At 42.7% G+C, this 13,993-nt stretch overlaps 1 protein-coding gene across 2 annotated transcripts in view; it reads left to right on the top strand.

The window, feature by feature from the left end:
- The window catches only part of LOC309650267 (Golgi apparatus membrane protein TVP23 homolog B), a 52,571-nt gene that overhangs the window by 17,555 nt on the left and 21,023 nt on the right, over positions 1-13,993 (top strand). Inside the window, exons 7-8 of one of the 2 annotated variants that reach the window (XR_014257484.1) lie at positions 3-2,137; positions 6,971-7,012. Coding sequence is in view for 1 of the 2 variants with exons in the window: in XM_082441472.1 (XP_082297598.1) it covers positions 3-86 (84 nt within the window). In the remaining variant the exon portion in view is untranslated. Of the gene's footprint in view, positions 1-2; positions 2,173-6,970; positions 7,013-13,993 lie in introns of those variants that run through there. The other variant, XM_082441472.1, reaches the window with a different exon arrangement.

Here is a 13,993-nt window from a genome sequence, read left to right as displayed (position 1 = left end):
AGGTGACGAAACAGGACTTCAGGTTATTGACTGACTTGCCCAAGGAGACACTGATTACAGGAAGACCCATCAGGACATATTACTGATTTAGAGGAAATATTTGTCTCTAAATGTCCTTTCCTTTCGTACGAATCATTAATTTACTAAGTCATTAATTTGGTAAGTGCTTGTTTCCCATTTTATTTATACTTGTCTGGTGAGGAAAGTGGATGCTGCGTAAATGTTTTTATTTAACCTGAAAGATCTGGTGTCAGTCTGTAGAGCTGAGAGTCTAATGGGGGGGTTGCTCTTGAGGTAACTGTTGTTATTTGAGGCTGCAATCCTAAACCAAATGTGAATTGAGTTTTGGAATATGCACGTGGCAGGACCTACTGTTTATCCCCCAATATTCATTTTTCCCTTCTATTCATTTCCCACTTATTAGCCAGGACATGGCAACAAAGACAGGTTTTCCCAGATTTTCTTGCTGCACCTTGGCTACGCTTCCAGGAAGTATTCTTAGAAGGCCGGCGTGCGCGTCCCCTCCCCTTTTCACCCCTCTTAGCTGAAATGTAGACAGAATAGATGGCGCTTGAACAGCTGTCATGGACGATGAGGTGGAAGCCTCATTTTGAGAACAGCAGAGAAATAAGGTAGAGATTGAGTTCCCTCTGATGGGGCCAGCAGCCCTGAACTGCCTGTCTGAATTTTTAAGGGAGAAACAAACTTCTGTCGTGTTTAAGTGTTATTGCTTTGGTTTTTCTGTTGCTACAGCCTAAGTGAATTCTTATCAATACAGTATATTTTCAGCAACCCCCGTAATTGTTTCCATTAGTACAGTATTTGAGAGGTAATAGTTCAGCAAATACATATTTGTTCTTTTCTCTGTGAGGTAACTAAGCTAATATTATAGATGCTAACGAGTCCAGCTGTTCCAGATGCTGTTGCTGTGTAAAAATTCACCCCAAAACTTAGCAGCGTAAAACAGTCATTTTATTACGCTTACACAAGCTGTGGGTCAGGAATTTGGGTGGAGCTCAGTGGGGACAGCTTTCCTCTGCTGCACAGTCTGGGGCTCGGCTGAGAGATTTGAAGGCTGGGTTTTGCACATTGGCCAGGAGGCAGGAAACGTCTGGGGGCATCTTCACGGGTCTGGAGGTAGATGGTGGCTGTCAGCTGAACCTCAGCCAGGTTGCTGGTTGGAACACCTACGTTTGTGGCCTCTGGGTCGTCTCTCTGTGGAGGCTCATCTGGGCTTCTTCACAGCCTGGCAGCTGGGGTCTAAGACAGGCTTCCCCAGGGAGCCAGAGAAGTGTGTGACGTTTTTATGACTAGGCTCGGGGTTCACATAGTGTCACTTCTGCCATACTCTGGTTGAAGCAGCCACTAAGGTCCCCCTGAGTTCACGGGGAGGGGACATAGCAGCCATCTTTGGAAAGTAAAATCTGCCACACATACTTTAAACGTTTCAAGACTGGAGAACTACTTGAAGAGACCGAGGGTAGCAGGTGTTGCTTTCTTTTTTATCTTCCCTGGTCAGCCTTGAGCACAGGTGAACTGACTGAATGGTGCAATTAAAATGAAAGTAACATTGCATTCTGTAGCCCCCAGTGTGCCTGTTGTTTGGCCCACAGCTCTGAAACATAGGCAAGGGTGTGTGTGGTTGTGTGGAGGTGATGGCACAGTAAGTCCACCATGGTGTCAGTACTGTGGCCCTTTAAATTTGTAAAACTCTTTAGAGCTCATTCAGAGTCCTTTTATGTCTATTACCTCATTTGATTTCCCCCGTAACCTCTAGAGGGAGATCACGAATAACCTCATGTTACAGATGAACAGCTAAGACAGAGAAAAGTAAAATAATTTACTGACGATTGCGTGTAGTAGAGACAGTGGTGCTCCCCAGTATTCCCTTTGTTCTCCGGTACTTCCCACCAGCTCCCTGATGAACTGAAGCTATGAGATCAGTTATGGCCCGTGTGATGTGAGTGAAGGTGACCTGCATCGCTTTTGGGTGAGGAAGGTGCAACCGATGTGAGAGTCTCTAATCTTTCTTCCCTTCTGTGGCAGCCAGTGGTGCTCGAGATGGTGCCTCGGCCAGCTGGGTCCCTGGGTGGCTTGTAGAGCAGAATCCCCCACCTGCTCCTGTTGGACGAATGGCGTAAGTGAGCAATAAACTTTTGGTGTGTGAAGTCACTTGATTTCCTGGTTAATTTGTTTCCATAACATAACAACATAATAGCCTCTTCTGACGAATATAGGTGCACAACTGACAAGTAATACTCAGAAAACTTTTAAGTCCTAAGTCAGTAATTTCTCCACTGTTCCATGCTATTTCCTTTTGCAAGGAAAGAAATTGGAATCTGGTCCCTTAGTGCAGTGTCACCAATTCTAATCAGAACAGACAGGTGAAGCTGACCGGGTGAAAATTCAACTAGGAGCGTCCACCTCCATCTAAAGGGACAGGAGCTTCTCATTTCCAGCCACTTGTTGCCACTCAGGAGTGTGGTTCCTGTGTTGCTAGGGTTTTCAGTTTTTTAAGAGGAATGGAAAATCTGGATGTTTATATGAAATCTGATCTTTTAATGTTTGTAAATTAAACTTTAAAAGGAAAAAAAGAAAACATGTGAAGTCAAACTAAGTATGTTTGCAGGTCAGGTTCAGCTGTGCTAACTTTTGTGGCAGTGCATTGATGTTCAAACTAGTAGAGCTCTTTCTTCTAAGTCTTGTGTCAAAGCTGAATGAATATCTGTAATGAGCAAAGCAGAGCTGCTCTATAGGAAACAGGTTTGGAGGTTCTGGAATCACCCGCTCAGCCCCTAACTACCATTTTCCAAGGAGCCCCCGAGCCACTGTTTGCTGCAAACCACTGCTGGGAAGGTGAAACCAAAGTCTGCCTGGTTTTGAGGAACACGTTCTCAAATCATATGTCACATACATTTTTCAATTAAAAATAAAGTCAAAATAATATCAAATTCTTGTGAGAAGCAGGAAGCATTCCTTAAAACCTTAATATTGTTATTCTACAAGGAAAAGAGCAATCCTATCACTTCCTGAAGAAGTTAAATTTAGTGCCAAGAAAAAATGCAGTCTTATATATAACTTTTCCCCACTACGATTAATTAAAAAATAATAATTAAAGCAGTCATGGTCAGAAAACCGAAGGGCTACAAAGAAATGCAAGTCTCATCCGACTCTCAGTTCTGCTCCCCAGAAGCAAACATCTTCAACTGCTGCAGGTTTTGTATTTTGGGGTATTTACTTCCATACTAAATAAAATGCTTATTGTTCGTACAGTGTTTCTTGACTTATCAACTTTCTATAATAGCTGTTGGCTTCCTGCTAAGAAAACTGAAGATTTAACTCAAACCCCTGCCCCTCATATAGTTTGAGCACTTTTTTTTTCCCCCACTTGGTTGTAACAGTCAAGGCTTAACATAAACCTCCATTTCTTATTCCTTAAGTTATCTGATGTTTAACTGTTTTCTCTATTAGTAATTTGTTCAACTGCAAGTAACAGGAAATTCCTCAAATAATAGTGGCTTAAACAAAAAAAGGGTTTGTGTGTTTTTCTACAGAGGAGGTCTGAAAGTGGGCACTTGCTGGTGTTGATGCAGTTACTAAATGGTTCCTCAGAAAGCTGGTTTTTGTCCCCATGCTCATGGCCTCAGGGTCACAAGATGACTGTCACAGCTGAAGGTGACTCATCTGTTTATAAGCAAGGAAGGAGAGCGGAGGTCCCCGTCCTATCTGTTCCCTTTTAGCAGACAAGCAGGAGCTTTCTCGGAAACCACTGTAGACTTTTGCTTCTGCTTACTTACATCTCACTGGCCAAAGTGGTGTCACCCAGGTGTACGGAAGTCTGGAAAAGCAGGTATGAAGGGGGCACGTGGCTGCCTTGAGTAAAAGTGAGGTTTTGTTAGGGGAGAAAGGAGAAAGGGACGTTGGGTAGGAAACTGGCAGCGCCCGCCACATACTTCTCACAGGGGCTTTATGTAGAGGGCACCGGCTGCTGCTATGACTGATGCTGTTGGCGCCGTTTCTACAGTAAATAAATAGCCTTGGAGCTGGATGGCCTTTTTAAAGCCAACTTTCGATGCAAAGCCGTTAAAGCACTATTTGGTGAAATAGTTCTGTGAGGGCGTAGGCTGCTGTACTCTTACGTATATATTCTTACTTTAATGTGATTTGGGGGTTGGATTTAGGACACTTAGAGCCTACACCCTCAAGAGTTCTCTTGGGGTGGTGCCACCCCCAGGGGAGGGTGTTTTTGTAAATGTGTTAATCATTGGTTAGCACGCTGATTGGTTATTTTAGTGGGCGGAGGCCACGGATGCCTGGAGCTTGTAGCGCATAGGACAGTCCTGCACAATCCCAAATTGTCCTACATCTCTATAGCTTCCATGTGTCCCATGAAAATCATGTACACGACAGTCCTGCTATAAAGAGAAAGGACAAGCAACCCCTGACAGCTGTCAGCTGGAGGCTGACCTGGCCCTTACAGCTAGGCTCTGGTGTTCTCTTTGAACATGAGTAATTCTCTACGACACCAGCATCTGACGAGGCTGCTCCGTGACCGTGAGGCAGCAAGACAAAAATGAGGACGCTTTGTCATCATGTTGGAGCATAGAAACAAGAATACCGTGCAAACCACACAACGTGAGCAAACACCCCCTCTCCTGGCTTATGCGGAGACTGCTGCTGCTGTGCTGAGTATGGTCTCAGACCACTCTGTTCTTCCTACCACCTAGATGAAGGTTATTAAGATACCTACTCAGAATTGCTTTGCTTTCTGAAAGCACCCAATCTGGAGTAAAACTATGGTTCATGGAACCCTGCTTGAAATCCCCTAACACAGGCCCAAATTCTCTGATAAGCCCGTCCTAGCGCCCTTGTACTGAGACACCCCATGGTGTGTGGTCTTCCTTGTGCAAAAAGTGCTAATAAACCCACTTTGGTTCAATCACAGTTCTTTTCTGCGTGGTCTCTGGCTGGTGAGCATTGACACTGATTAATAATTATCTGAGCTTAGACTGTTAAGTCCTTTTTTGTTGCAGATTTGCAGCACTTGACTTACCCAAAAACGCAACTATCAAGTGAAGGAAGGTTGTACTCTTTCAGTACCTTACCAAGAGTGTCTCACCGGTTTTCATGTCAGTGTTGCTCATGGCGTTTGAATTGCAAGTTAAAACCACTGCAGCTGCATTAGTCTGCTTTGTAGTGGCCACATATACGGGCATTATATGTATATTTGCAAGCACCCGGACTATGTGTCACGTGCATTTACAGGATTTGCATGCCCAGGACAGACCCAAAAAGGCCCTAATCTCTCGTCTCTAGATGGTCTTGAGGCTCTGCACAGACAGGAAATAAAGGCTTAGGTAGAGTTGTAAACTTCTGTAGTGTTGAAGGTGTGCCCCAATACGCATGAGCCCCTCAGCAAAAGGCAGAAGACTTATTTCAGGTGCTTAAGGAAATATCTGCCTGATTATTAGCTGAAGACAAAGCTAACTGAGTAGAGATTTCAGTGGCTACACGTGACAAAGAGTACAGATTTACAGAATTAGTTCTGGAAAGTCACTAAAAAAACCTGCAGCCACCACCACAATAAGCATTAAAGGGAAGGGGCCACAAATCAGGTTTCCAGAGTCGCCACCTTACATTACTGAAATCGTCCAGTTTTCAACAACAACAAAAAATTATAAGACATGCAAAGAAACAAGACAGTGGCTCGTACACAGGAAAAAAAATTCAACAGGAACCTTCCCTGAGGAAGCCCAGACTTTAAATCAGCTGTCATATATGTTCAAAGAGCTAAGAGAGACTTTGGGCAAAGAACTAAAAGAAAGTAGGAAAATGAGCTATGAACAAAATGCAAATATCAGTAAAGAGATTAACAATTTATAGAAAGGAAGCAAATAGAAACCTTTGGAACTGAAAAGTATGGTAACTGACATGAAAAATTCACTAGAGAAGTTCAACAGTCAGATGAAAGAGAACAATTGAAAATAGGCCAATTGAAATAATGCAGTTTGAGGAGGAGAAAGAAAGGAGAATGAAGAGTGAACATAGCCTAAGGGACCTGTGGGACCATCAAACACTAACATGTGTGTTTCGGGAGTCCCAGGAGACAAGAGAAAGGCAGAAAGAATATTTGAAGAATTAATGGCTGGAGACTTCTCAAATTTCATGAAAGACTTGGAAAAAACAAACAAACCTGCATTAATCTGCACTTCCAAGAAGTGCAGCAAATTCTAAGGATAAATTCAAAAGAGATCCACACCTAAACACGTCATAGTTGAATTGTCAAAAGCCGGTGACAGTATTGAAAGCAGCAAGAGAAAACAATCCATCACGTATAAAGGATGCTCAATAAGATTAAAAGCTTGCTTCTCATCAGAAACCATGAGGTCAGATGACACATTCAAAATAGATTTTGAGACAGAATTGTTACAAGCGACAAGGACATTACATACTGATAAAAGGGTCAATCCATCAGGAAGACATAACAATTATAAACATATATGCACTTGACAACAGAGGTCCAAAATGCATGAAGCAAAAGGTCAGAGGATTGAAGAGAGAGATAAAAAAATAATCATTATTACTAGTGGTTCACTATTAATAATTTAATGATTAAGTGAGATAATCCATATAAAATATTCAGCATAGTCCCAAGCATATGGTAAGCACTCCGTAATGGTAACATACTCAGAAAGGAAAACAGAGTTGCTTAGCTAGTTAAAGGTAGAGCAGTCAGGAGGTCTAATCCCTGGTTGAGTGGCTTCCTTATGATTTAGAGTCCCATCCAATATGTGACATGGAGAATTCAAATCGAGAAAAGCGGTCGGTTGCAGGAAAGAATGCTTATTTTATTTTTTATTTTGCTTAGAGCAAGTTAGAGATTGTAAGATTATAAGCTGGTAACTTACTGTAGTGTTCATTTACAATTTATTTTCTATTCAGAACACATCTTGTTATTTATGTTTTTCAGATAGTTGTTGAAATCCAACAATGCTATGGACCAGTCTTCACGGTAAACATTACTTTTAGGATTATCGCCTTTCTCTGCGCGCCCTTTTCCTCTTTTGCTTGTAACTTGTGCATTGTCCACTAGATGGCAATACACCAACATAAAATGAAAAGGAAACAGCCATACTGTAGCATCTTATTTACTCGATTTAGTGGGAAATGATAGTTTTCCTGGAAAATTAGCCTGCAAGTAGTGGGTTAGGACTAAATCCATGCTTCCTATTGTAGAATAAATTAAAACCAGTGCTGATGAATGAATAGATGCTGAATGACTAAGTACAATCATATATTTAGTGCTTACAATGTACCAGACCCCGAGGTAGGTACTGCATACAGGATATGTGTCTGCTTTCCTCATATCACCACCCCCCGCCCCCCATTGAACAGATGGGGACTCTGAGGCTTGGAGGGTCAGTAGCTTTCCCAGGGTCATACAACTAGAGAGAGATGAAGCCAGGACTGGTCAGTGGCAGGGGAAGATGATGAGTTTGAATTTAAGATACGCTGGGTTTGAAGCCAGTGGTCACATCCAAGTACCAGAATGCAATAGAAGCATGGAATTCTACCTTAGGATTGGGCAGAAGCTATGAATTTAGAGGCATCTCTGCAGAGCAGAGTTGAAGCTGTAACAACATATGCGGGCTGTCTTGGGCAGAGTGTCTGTTAAAGAAAAAATAGCTGAAGTGTAATCCCCAAGGAGAAGGTGACGGCAGAGGGTTAGGGGGACGAGCACTGGAGGCAGAGAGTCCTGAGTTGAAGTCCTGGCTTCACGCTTCCTAGCGGCGTGTTCTCGGGTGCGACAGGTGACCTCTTTGACCCCTTGCAGTAACCTCAGGAGGAAGATGCTATCTCCATTTTACAGGTGAGGAAACTGAGGCTTGCAGAACCTAAGAATTGCCCCAAGGTCATGGTGCATCTAGTGCGTGACGGCTCTAAGATTCAGATCTGGAGAGTCCGACTTAGGCTTACACTGTTACGTACCACATGTGAGGCTCCCCCAATCATAGCGCGTAGGACGCTGGCTAGTAATGCCTGGTGTATGTGTGGGTCTCCTTGTACCAGTCAGAGGAACAGACCAGTAGGAGATATAAATGTGAATTATATCTATAGATCTATATCTGTATTTACATCTTACGGATTTATTCCTTGAAATAAATTCTCTCTCCATATCTATATCTACCTACCTAGTGCACGTACACAGACACAGACACACACACACACATTTATTTCAAGGAACTGGCTTATGCAACTGTGGGAGCTGGCCAGTCCTGGTCGGTATGGTAGAACAGCAGTCTGGGACTCTCGATTAGGAGCTGATGTTTTGGTCTTGAGCCAACTTTCTTCTTCCTCTGGAAACTCTCAGTTTTGCTCTTAAGGCCTTTTAACTAATTGGATGAGGCCGATCCACATTATCAAGGGTAATCTCTTTTACTTAAAGTCAGCAGATTGTGGATGTTGACCACATCTACAAAATACTGTCACAGCAACACCTGGATTAGCGTTTGATTAAAGACCTGGGTGCTGTAGCCTGGCCAACTTGACGCCTAAAACTAACCATCACTCTTCTCCAAGTGGTCTGCAAATACTGTGACAGCACGAGGCTCTCTTTCCTGTCGACCAATGCCAGGCACCCAGTGGCACCCAACAAACCTTATTTGAGTGTGTACCGACGCCCCAACAGCCTGGGCGGAAGTGAACTTTCAACTGTAGACCTGGAGAGGTACAGATTTTCAGTGTCTTGAGTCACATGTTAACTTCCTTTAGGGCCCCCTGGATTGAGCAGCAAGAAATGAAGATGAAGTAACTAATGGTCATTGCCAGCTGGGGCCGTGAGCAGGGCTGCTGCCACCACTGAGAGCTGGGTGGGGGTCCTTGTAGAATGCTGGCTGTACGCTCTCTCTGTTTTTAGGTTTCTGCTGGCACCTGTTTCCAGCCCCTGATGCTATTTGTCTTTGTCTGTTGGGATGAAGGCACAAAGTTTTTTAAGCAGCACAACCTGTGAGGTTAGGTAAGAGTGGATAACTGTGGATCTGTGAGTGCCTGTGGTCACTGAAAGACCAGCCCTGCATGTGTCCTTCTGAGGCCTGGCAGCCTCTTATAAAATATGGAGACAGGATAGTGGATGCCACCCAGATGGTGGAAGCATCCTCCAAAAATTAGGCTAAAACTGCAGTCCTTCGGGGAGCCTTCTTGGGCATCTGGTTTCATACCTCCCACCACTTCAGAGAGAATGGCATCACCTCTTACTTGAAGAGCATTTAAACACATCTTGGAACACTTGCTCACCTTCTTCTCTCTCTTCTCTGGGATCTCGTCATGCTGCCCTCCTAGAAGCATGGACGCATCCCTTCCTTAGCTGTATCTACAGAAGTAACCTGACGACAACCAAACTCATCTTGATACCCTAAGCCCTAGGACAGAGGTGGGCTGTGGCAGATGATGCTCAAGACTTGTACAGATTTCAGAAACCTTTTTAAAAAACAGGGGTGGTGGAGGCAGAATACCCGCCAGGACTGAGTTGTGTCCCCTCCCCGGCTACCCCAGTTCTATGTCGAAGCCCTAACCACTGTGACTATTGGGAGGTAGAGCTTTTTGGAGGTAATTAAGGTAAAATGAGGTCAGAAGGGCGGGTCCTAATCTAATAAGATTGGTGGCCTTATAAGAACAGGAAGAGAGAGATCTCTCCATGTGCACATGGCAAGGAAAGGCCATGTGAGGACACAGAGAAAGTGGCCGTCTGCAAGCCCAGAAGAGAGCTGTCATCAGAAGCTGAATACGTTGGCACTTTGCTCTTGGACTTCCAGCCTCCAGAGCTGTGAGAAATGAATTTCTGTTGTTTAAGCCACCTCATCTATGGTATTTTTTTATGATAGCCCAAGCTGCCACTACAATACTAATCATAATGAATTGTAATATTTTAAAGCTTGTCTCATAGAGAATGTGAAACGAGCCAGAGAAGCATCAAGGAAGGAAATACTAATTTCCCTGAAGTCTTTATCAACTCCTAGAAGACAACAGGGAAAGGGCATTCTAAGTCAAAAGAATGCCTTGTGCAGGAGCGTGGAGCGTAGCATGCAGATGCGTGGGCATGCGCGCACACGCGCACACACCACTCTGTGCTACAGCCACGGGAGATACCTCATTGTTCTCCAGATGTGCAAGGCTTTGTTTAGCAAGACATCTTTTAAATATTCTGGCTATTTATCCCTTGTCCATGACATGTGTTCTGTAACTTCAATTTTAACTTGGTTTAGGATGTTTCTTGGCGTAACAGCTTTAAAAAAATATGTAGTCAATTTGTCAACCTTTCCTTTTATGACTTGATTTTTCAGTATTCATTTAAAACACTTGTTCCTTAAGCAGTGCTTAGTGGTACTCTATATTTTCTTTTAAAATGACAGTGTAGCTTTTCATATTTAGCTTTTTAAATAATCCAGAATGTATTTTGGTATACAGTGTGAGGCAGGGATCTCTTTTTATCTTTCCCCAGATGGACAGTCACTTGTCTCAGCACCTTGTACAAAACAGTTTAGATTTTTCTCTCTGATTGTAATGCTGCTTATGTCAAATATCAAGTTTGCCATATGCACAGGTCTATTTTTCTTATTTATTTGGAAGGGTGCTTTATATATTCTGGATACTAATCCTTTACCATTGATATATGTTGCAAATGTTTCATCTCATTTTGAAATTCTGATCAACAGAAGTTTTTACTTTTAATGTTGAAATTATCAATTTTTAATGGTTTCTTTTTTATGCATTATATTTGGGAATCTTTTTCTTACCCTAAGGATATAAAGATATTCTCCTAAAAGTTTCATAACTTTGTCTTTTACCTTTATGTGTTTAAGCCTTTAAGGTGAACTTTTTTTTGTATGGTATGAGATAGAGATCCGTAGTAAACTGTATTATTTTTAAACAATTCTTCCTTTCCTCTATGCCCTTGCCATGGCTCACTGTGGGCAGAATATACTCCACTTTCTGACTGTCTTTGAACTTAACCATGTGACTCGCTTTGGTGAATGGAATATGAGCAGATATAATGTGTGCCCCAGCCAACAAGAGACTTTAAGTGTGCTATGTGGTTTGGCTTACCCTCTTGGGTTCCTTACCTGCAACATGAGAAGTGCGTGTCCCCAGTCCCCTCTTCTCCTCCAGCCTGGCTCAGAGAATGAGAGACAGCTGGAGCAGACCTGACTCTGAACTGTTAGATGTCACAGCTGGCATACAGACCTGTATGTGCATGAGAAAGAAATGTTGTTTGTTGTAAGCCACTGAGATCTTGGGGCATGTTTGTTATACAGCATCATTGCAGCAACATGACTGACTAACACTAGATTTAATTTATTTTTATTTTCAGTATGGATGACCAGTTATTGAAATATCCACCCTTACCACATTGATCTCCAGTACCAACTCTGCCATAAATTAAATTTCTGCATGCATGTGGGTCTGCTTCTGGAATCTCTTTTCAGTTCCAGTTCTCTATTTGAGTACTTACTTTACCATTTTTAAATATATTTAATTGGGTTTGATTTTATATTTTACTTATTTTATTTATTTTTAAAATTTATTTTAAAAATGAATTTATTTATTTATTTATTTTTGGCTGCACTGGGTCTTAATTGCTGCACGTGGGCTTTCTCTAGTTGCGGTGAGTGGGGACTACTCTTCGTTGTGGTGCGCGGGCTTCTCGTTGGCGGTGGCTTCTCTTGTTGCGGAGCACGGGCTCTAGGCACGTGAGCTTCAGTAGTTGTGGAACACAGGCTCAGCAGTTGTGGCTTGTGGGCTCTAGAGTGCAGGCTCAGTCGTTGTGGTGCATGGGCTTAGTGGCTCTGCAGCATGTGGGATCTTCCTGGACCAAGGCTCAAACCTGTGTCCCCTGCATTGGCAGGAGGATTCTTAACCACTGTGCCACCAAGGAAGTCCTTATTTTATTTTTAATTTAATATTTTACTGAGGTATAGTTGATGTACAATATTGTATAGGTTTATATAAATGGAGTTTAACCTTTAAAAGTTGTGAATCACTATATTGTACACATGTAACTTATATAATATTGTATATCAACTATACTTCAATAAAAAAGGTTACACTCCATTTATAGTTTTTACAAAATGTTGGCTAGATTCCCTGTGCTGTGCAGTATATCCTTGTAGATTATTTATTTTATACATAGTAGTTTGTACCTCTTAATCCCCTACCCCTATCTTGGCCCTCCCCACTTCCATCTCCCCACAGGTAACCACTAGTTTGTTTTCCATATCTGTGAGTCTGTTTCTTTTTTGTTATGTTCACTAGTTTGTTTTATTTTTTAGATTCCACATGTAAGTGATATCATACAGTATTTGCCTAACTCTGACTTATTTCACTTAGCATGATATCCTCCAAGTCCAACCATGTTGTTGTTGATTTTATATTTTAAAAGAATATTTTTCTTCCATGTTCATGAGTGAGACTGATCTGAAATTTTTCTTTTTCAAATTGTCCTGTTAAGTTTTGATATCAAGGGTATGATTGCCTTGTAAAGTGAGCTGGCAGGCATTCCCTTGTCCCTATATCATCCACTTCTTTAACACTGGAATTATTGTTTCCTTAATAGTTGGTGGTACATTGGAAGAACAGCCTGAGCCTTGTGTTTTCTTTGTGGGAAGGCATCAAGGTCACATTACCCTCATAAAATCAGTTTGGGAGTATTTCTTTCCTCTGGAACAGTTTGTGCAAAATGTGAATTATCCGTTCCTCGAATGTTTAATAGAAACTGCCTCTCAGACTCTAGGTAGGGTGATAGTATATGTGTGTGTGTGTGTTAAATTCCTAATTTGATTACTTTTATTGTTATTAGTCTGTTCAGGCTGCTTTTCTTGAGTCTGTCTGTTCTTTAGATATTTTTAAGAGAGTTGTCCCTTTTGCCCAGTTTTGAAACATGGGAGTGAAACATGATCAGGCCAGAGTTTTAGAAAGATCTCTTGGAGTCGCAGGCACCAGATCTCTGGCAAGATCTCTTGGAGTCGCAGGCACCAGAAAGCACACATTTTCCCATTTACACTTTAATTTTAGGTATGTGTTTGGGAGGCTGGGACTTAGAGGGAGGAGCTCTGGCTGTATCTAACTTGGTCCCACCCCCGTCAGTGTCCAGGTTCTTTCCTTGTGGGTGTGGAGCTCCATCACTTTTAACCTTGCTAATCCCTTCAAGCCTGGTTTCCTCATCTGAAAAATGGGGGTAATAATACCCACCTCACAGAATTGTGAGAATTAAGTGATAACATATATGCCAGCACCTGGTAATACATAGTATAGATTCAGACATAAAAGACCCTTTGGAGAGCTCCCAGACCAGACCTTCTGATGGGACTCTCAATTGGATGGATCTCTAAAAACGCTCAGAAATAACTCTCAAAATTACAAATATATGTTGTGGGGACTTCCATGATGTGATAACAAGGACTGGACTTAACCTCCCATTGTAAACAATTGGAAAGCTGAACAAGATACATAAAATAACTTTTTTCTCCCAGGCATCAGACAACAGGCGGTGCACAATTGGTGCCTGAGAAAAGGGAGAACAATGAAGTGAGCCTTGTAATCACCTGAGCTTTCTGCCTGGAGGCAATTTGACACCGGGATCAGGGCGGAGGAGCCCAGAGAGAGGCAGGCAGCCGGCTCGAGTTGTGAGATCAGAGAAGATCCAAAGCAGCCAGCCCAGGGTAAGTTAGGTGATCTGAGAAAACCAGGTCACCTGGAAAACAGGGCAAGTCCTGGGACCGCTTAACTGGGAGCAGGAGAGACGCTGACCTCAGATGAGTGGTGGTCTCCATGCTGTGTATGGCCCTGGAAGACAGAATCAGGACGGTTGGATGGAAATTAGGAAAAGAGGTTTGGGCCAAGCCCAAGGAAACACTTTCTAGTAGTCGTGGTTGATTGGGTTGGAGCGGCTGCCTTGCCCGGCTGGGCTGATGGAGGGACTGGACAGCGTGCCAGGTTG

The sequence above is a fragment of the Balaenoptera physalus genome (genome assembly GCF_965194825.1).
Source record: "Balaenoptera physalus genome assembly, chromosome: 20".
NCBI classification, from domain to species: domain Eukaryota; kingdom Metazoa; phylum Chordata; class Mammalia; order Artiodactyla; family Balaenopteridae; genus Balaenoptera; species Balaenoptera physalus.
The sequence above is the reverse complement of the archived record's forward strand: the minus strand, read 5'-3'. Positions and strand labels throughout refer to the sequence as shown.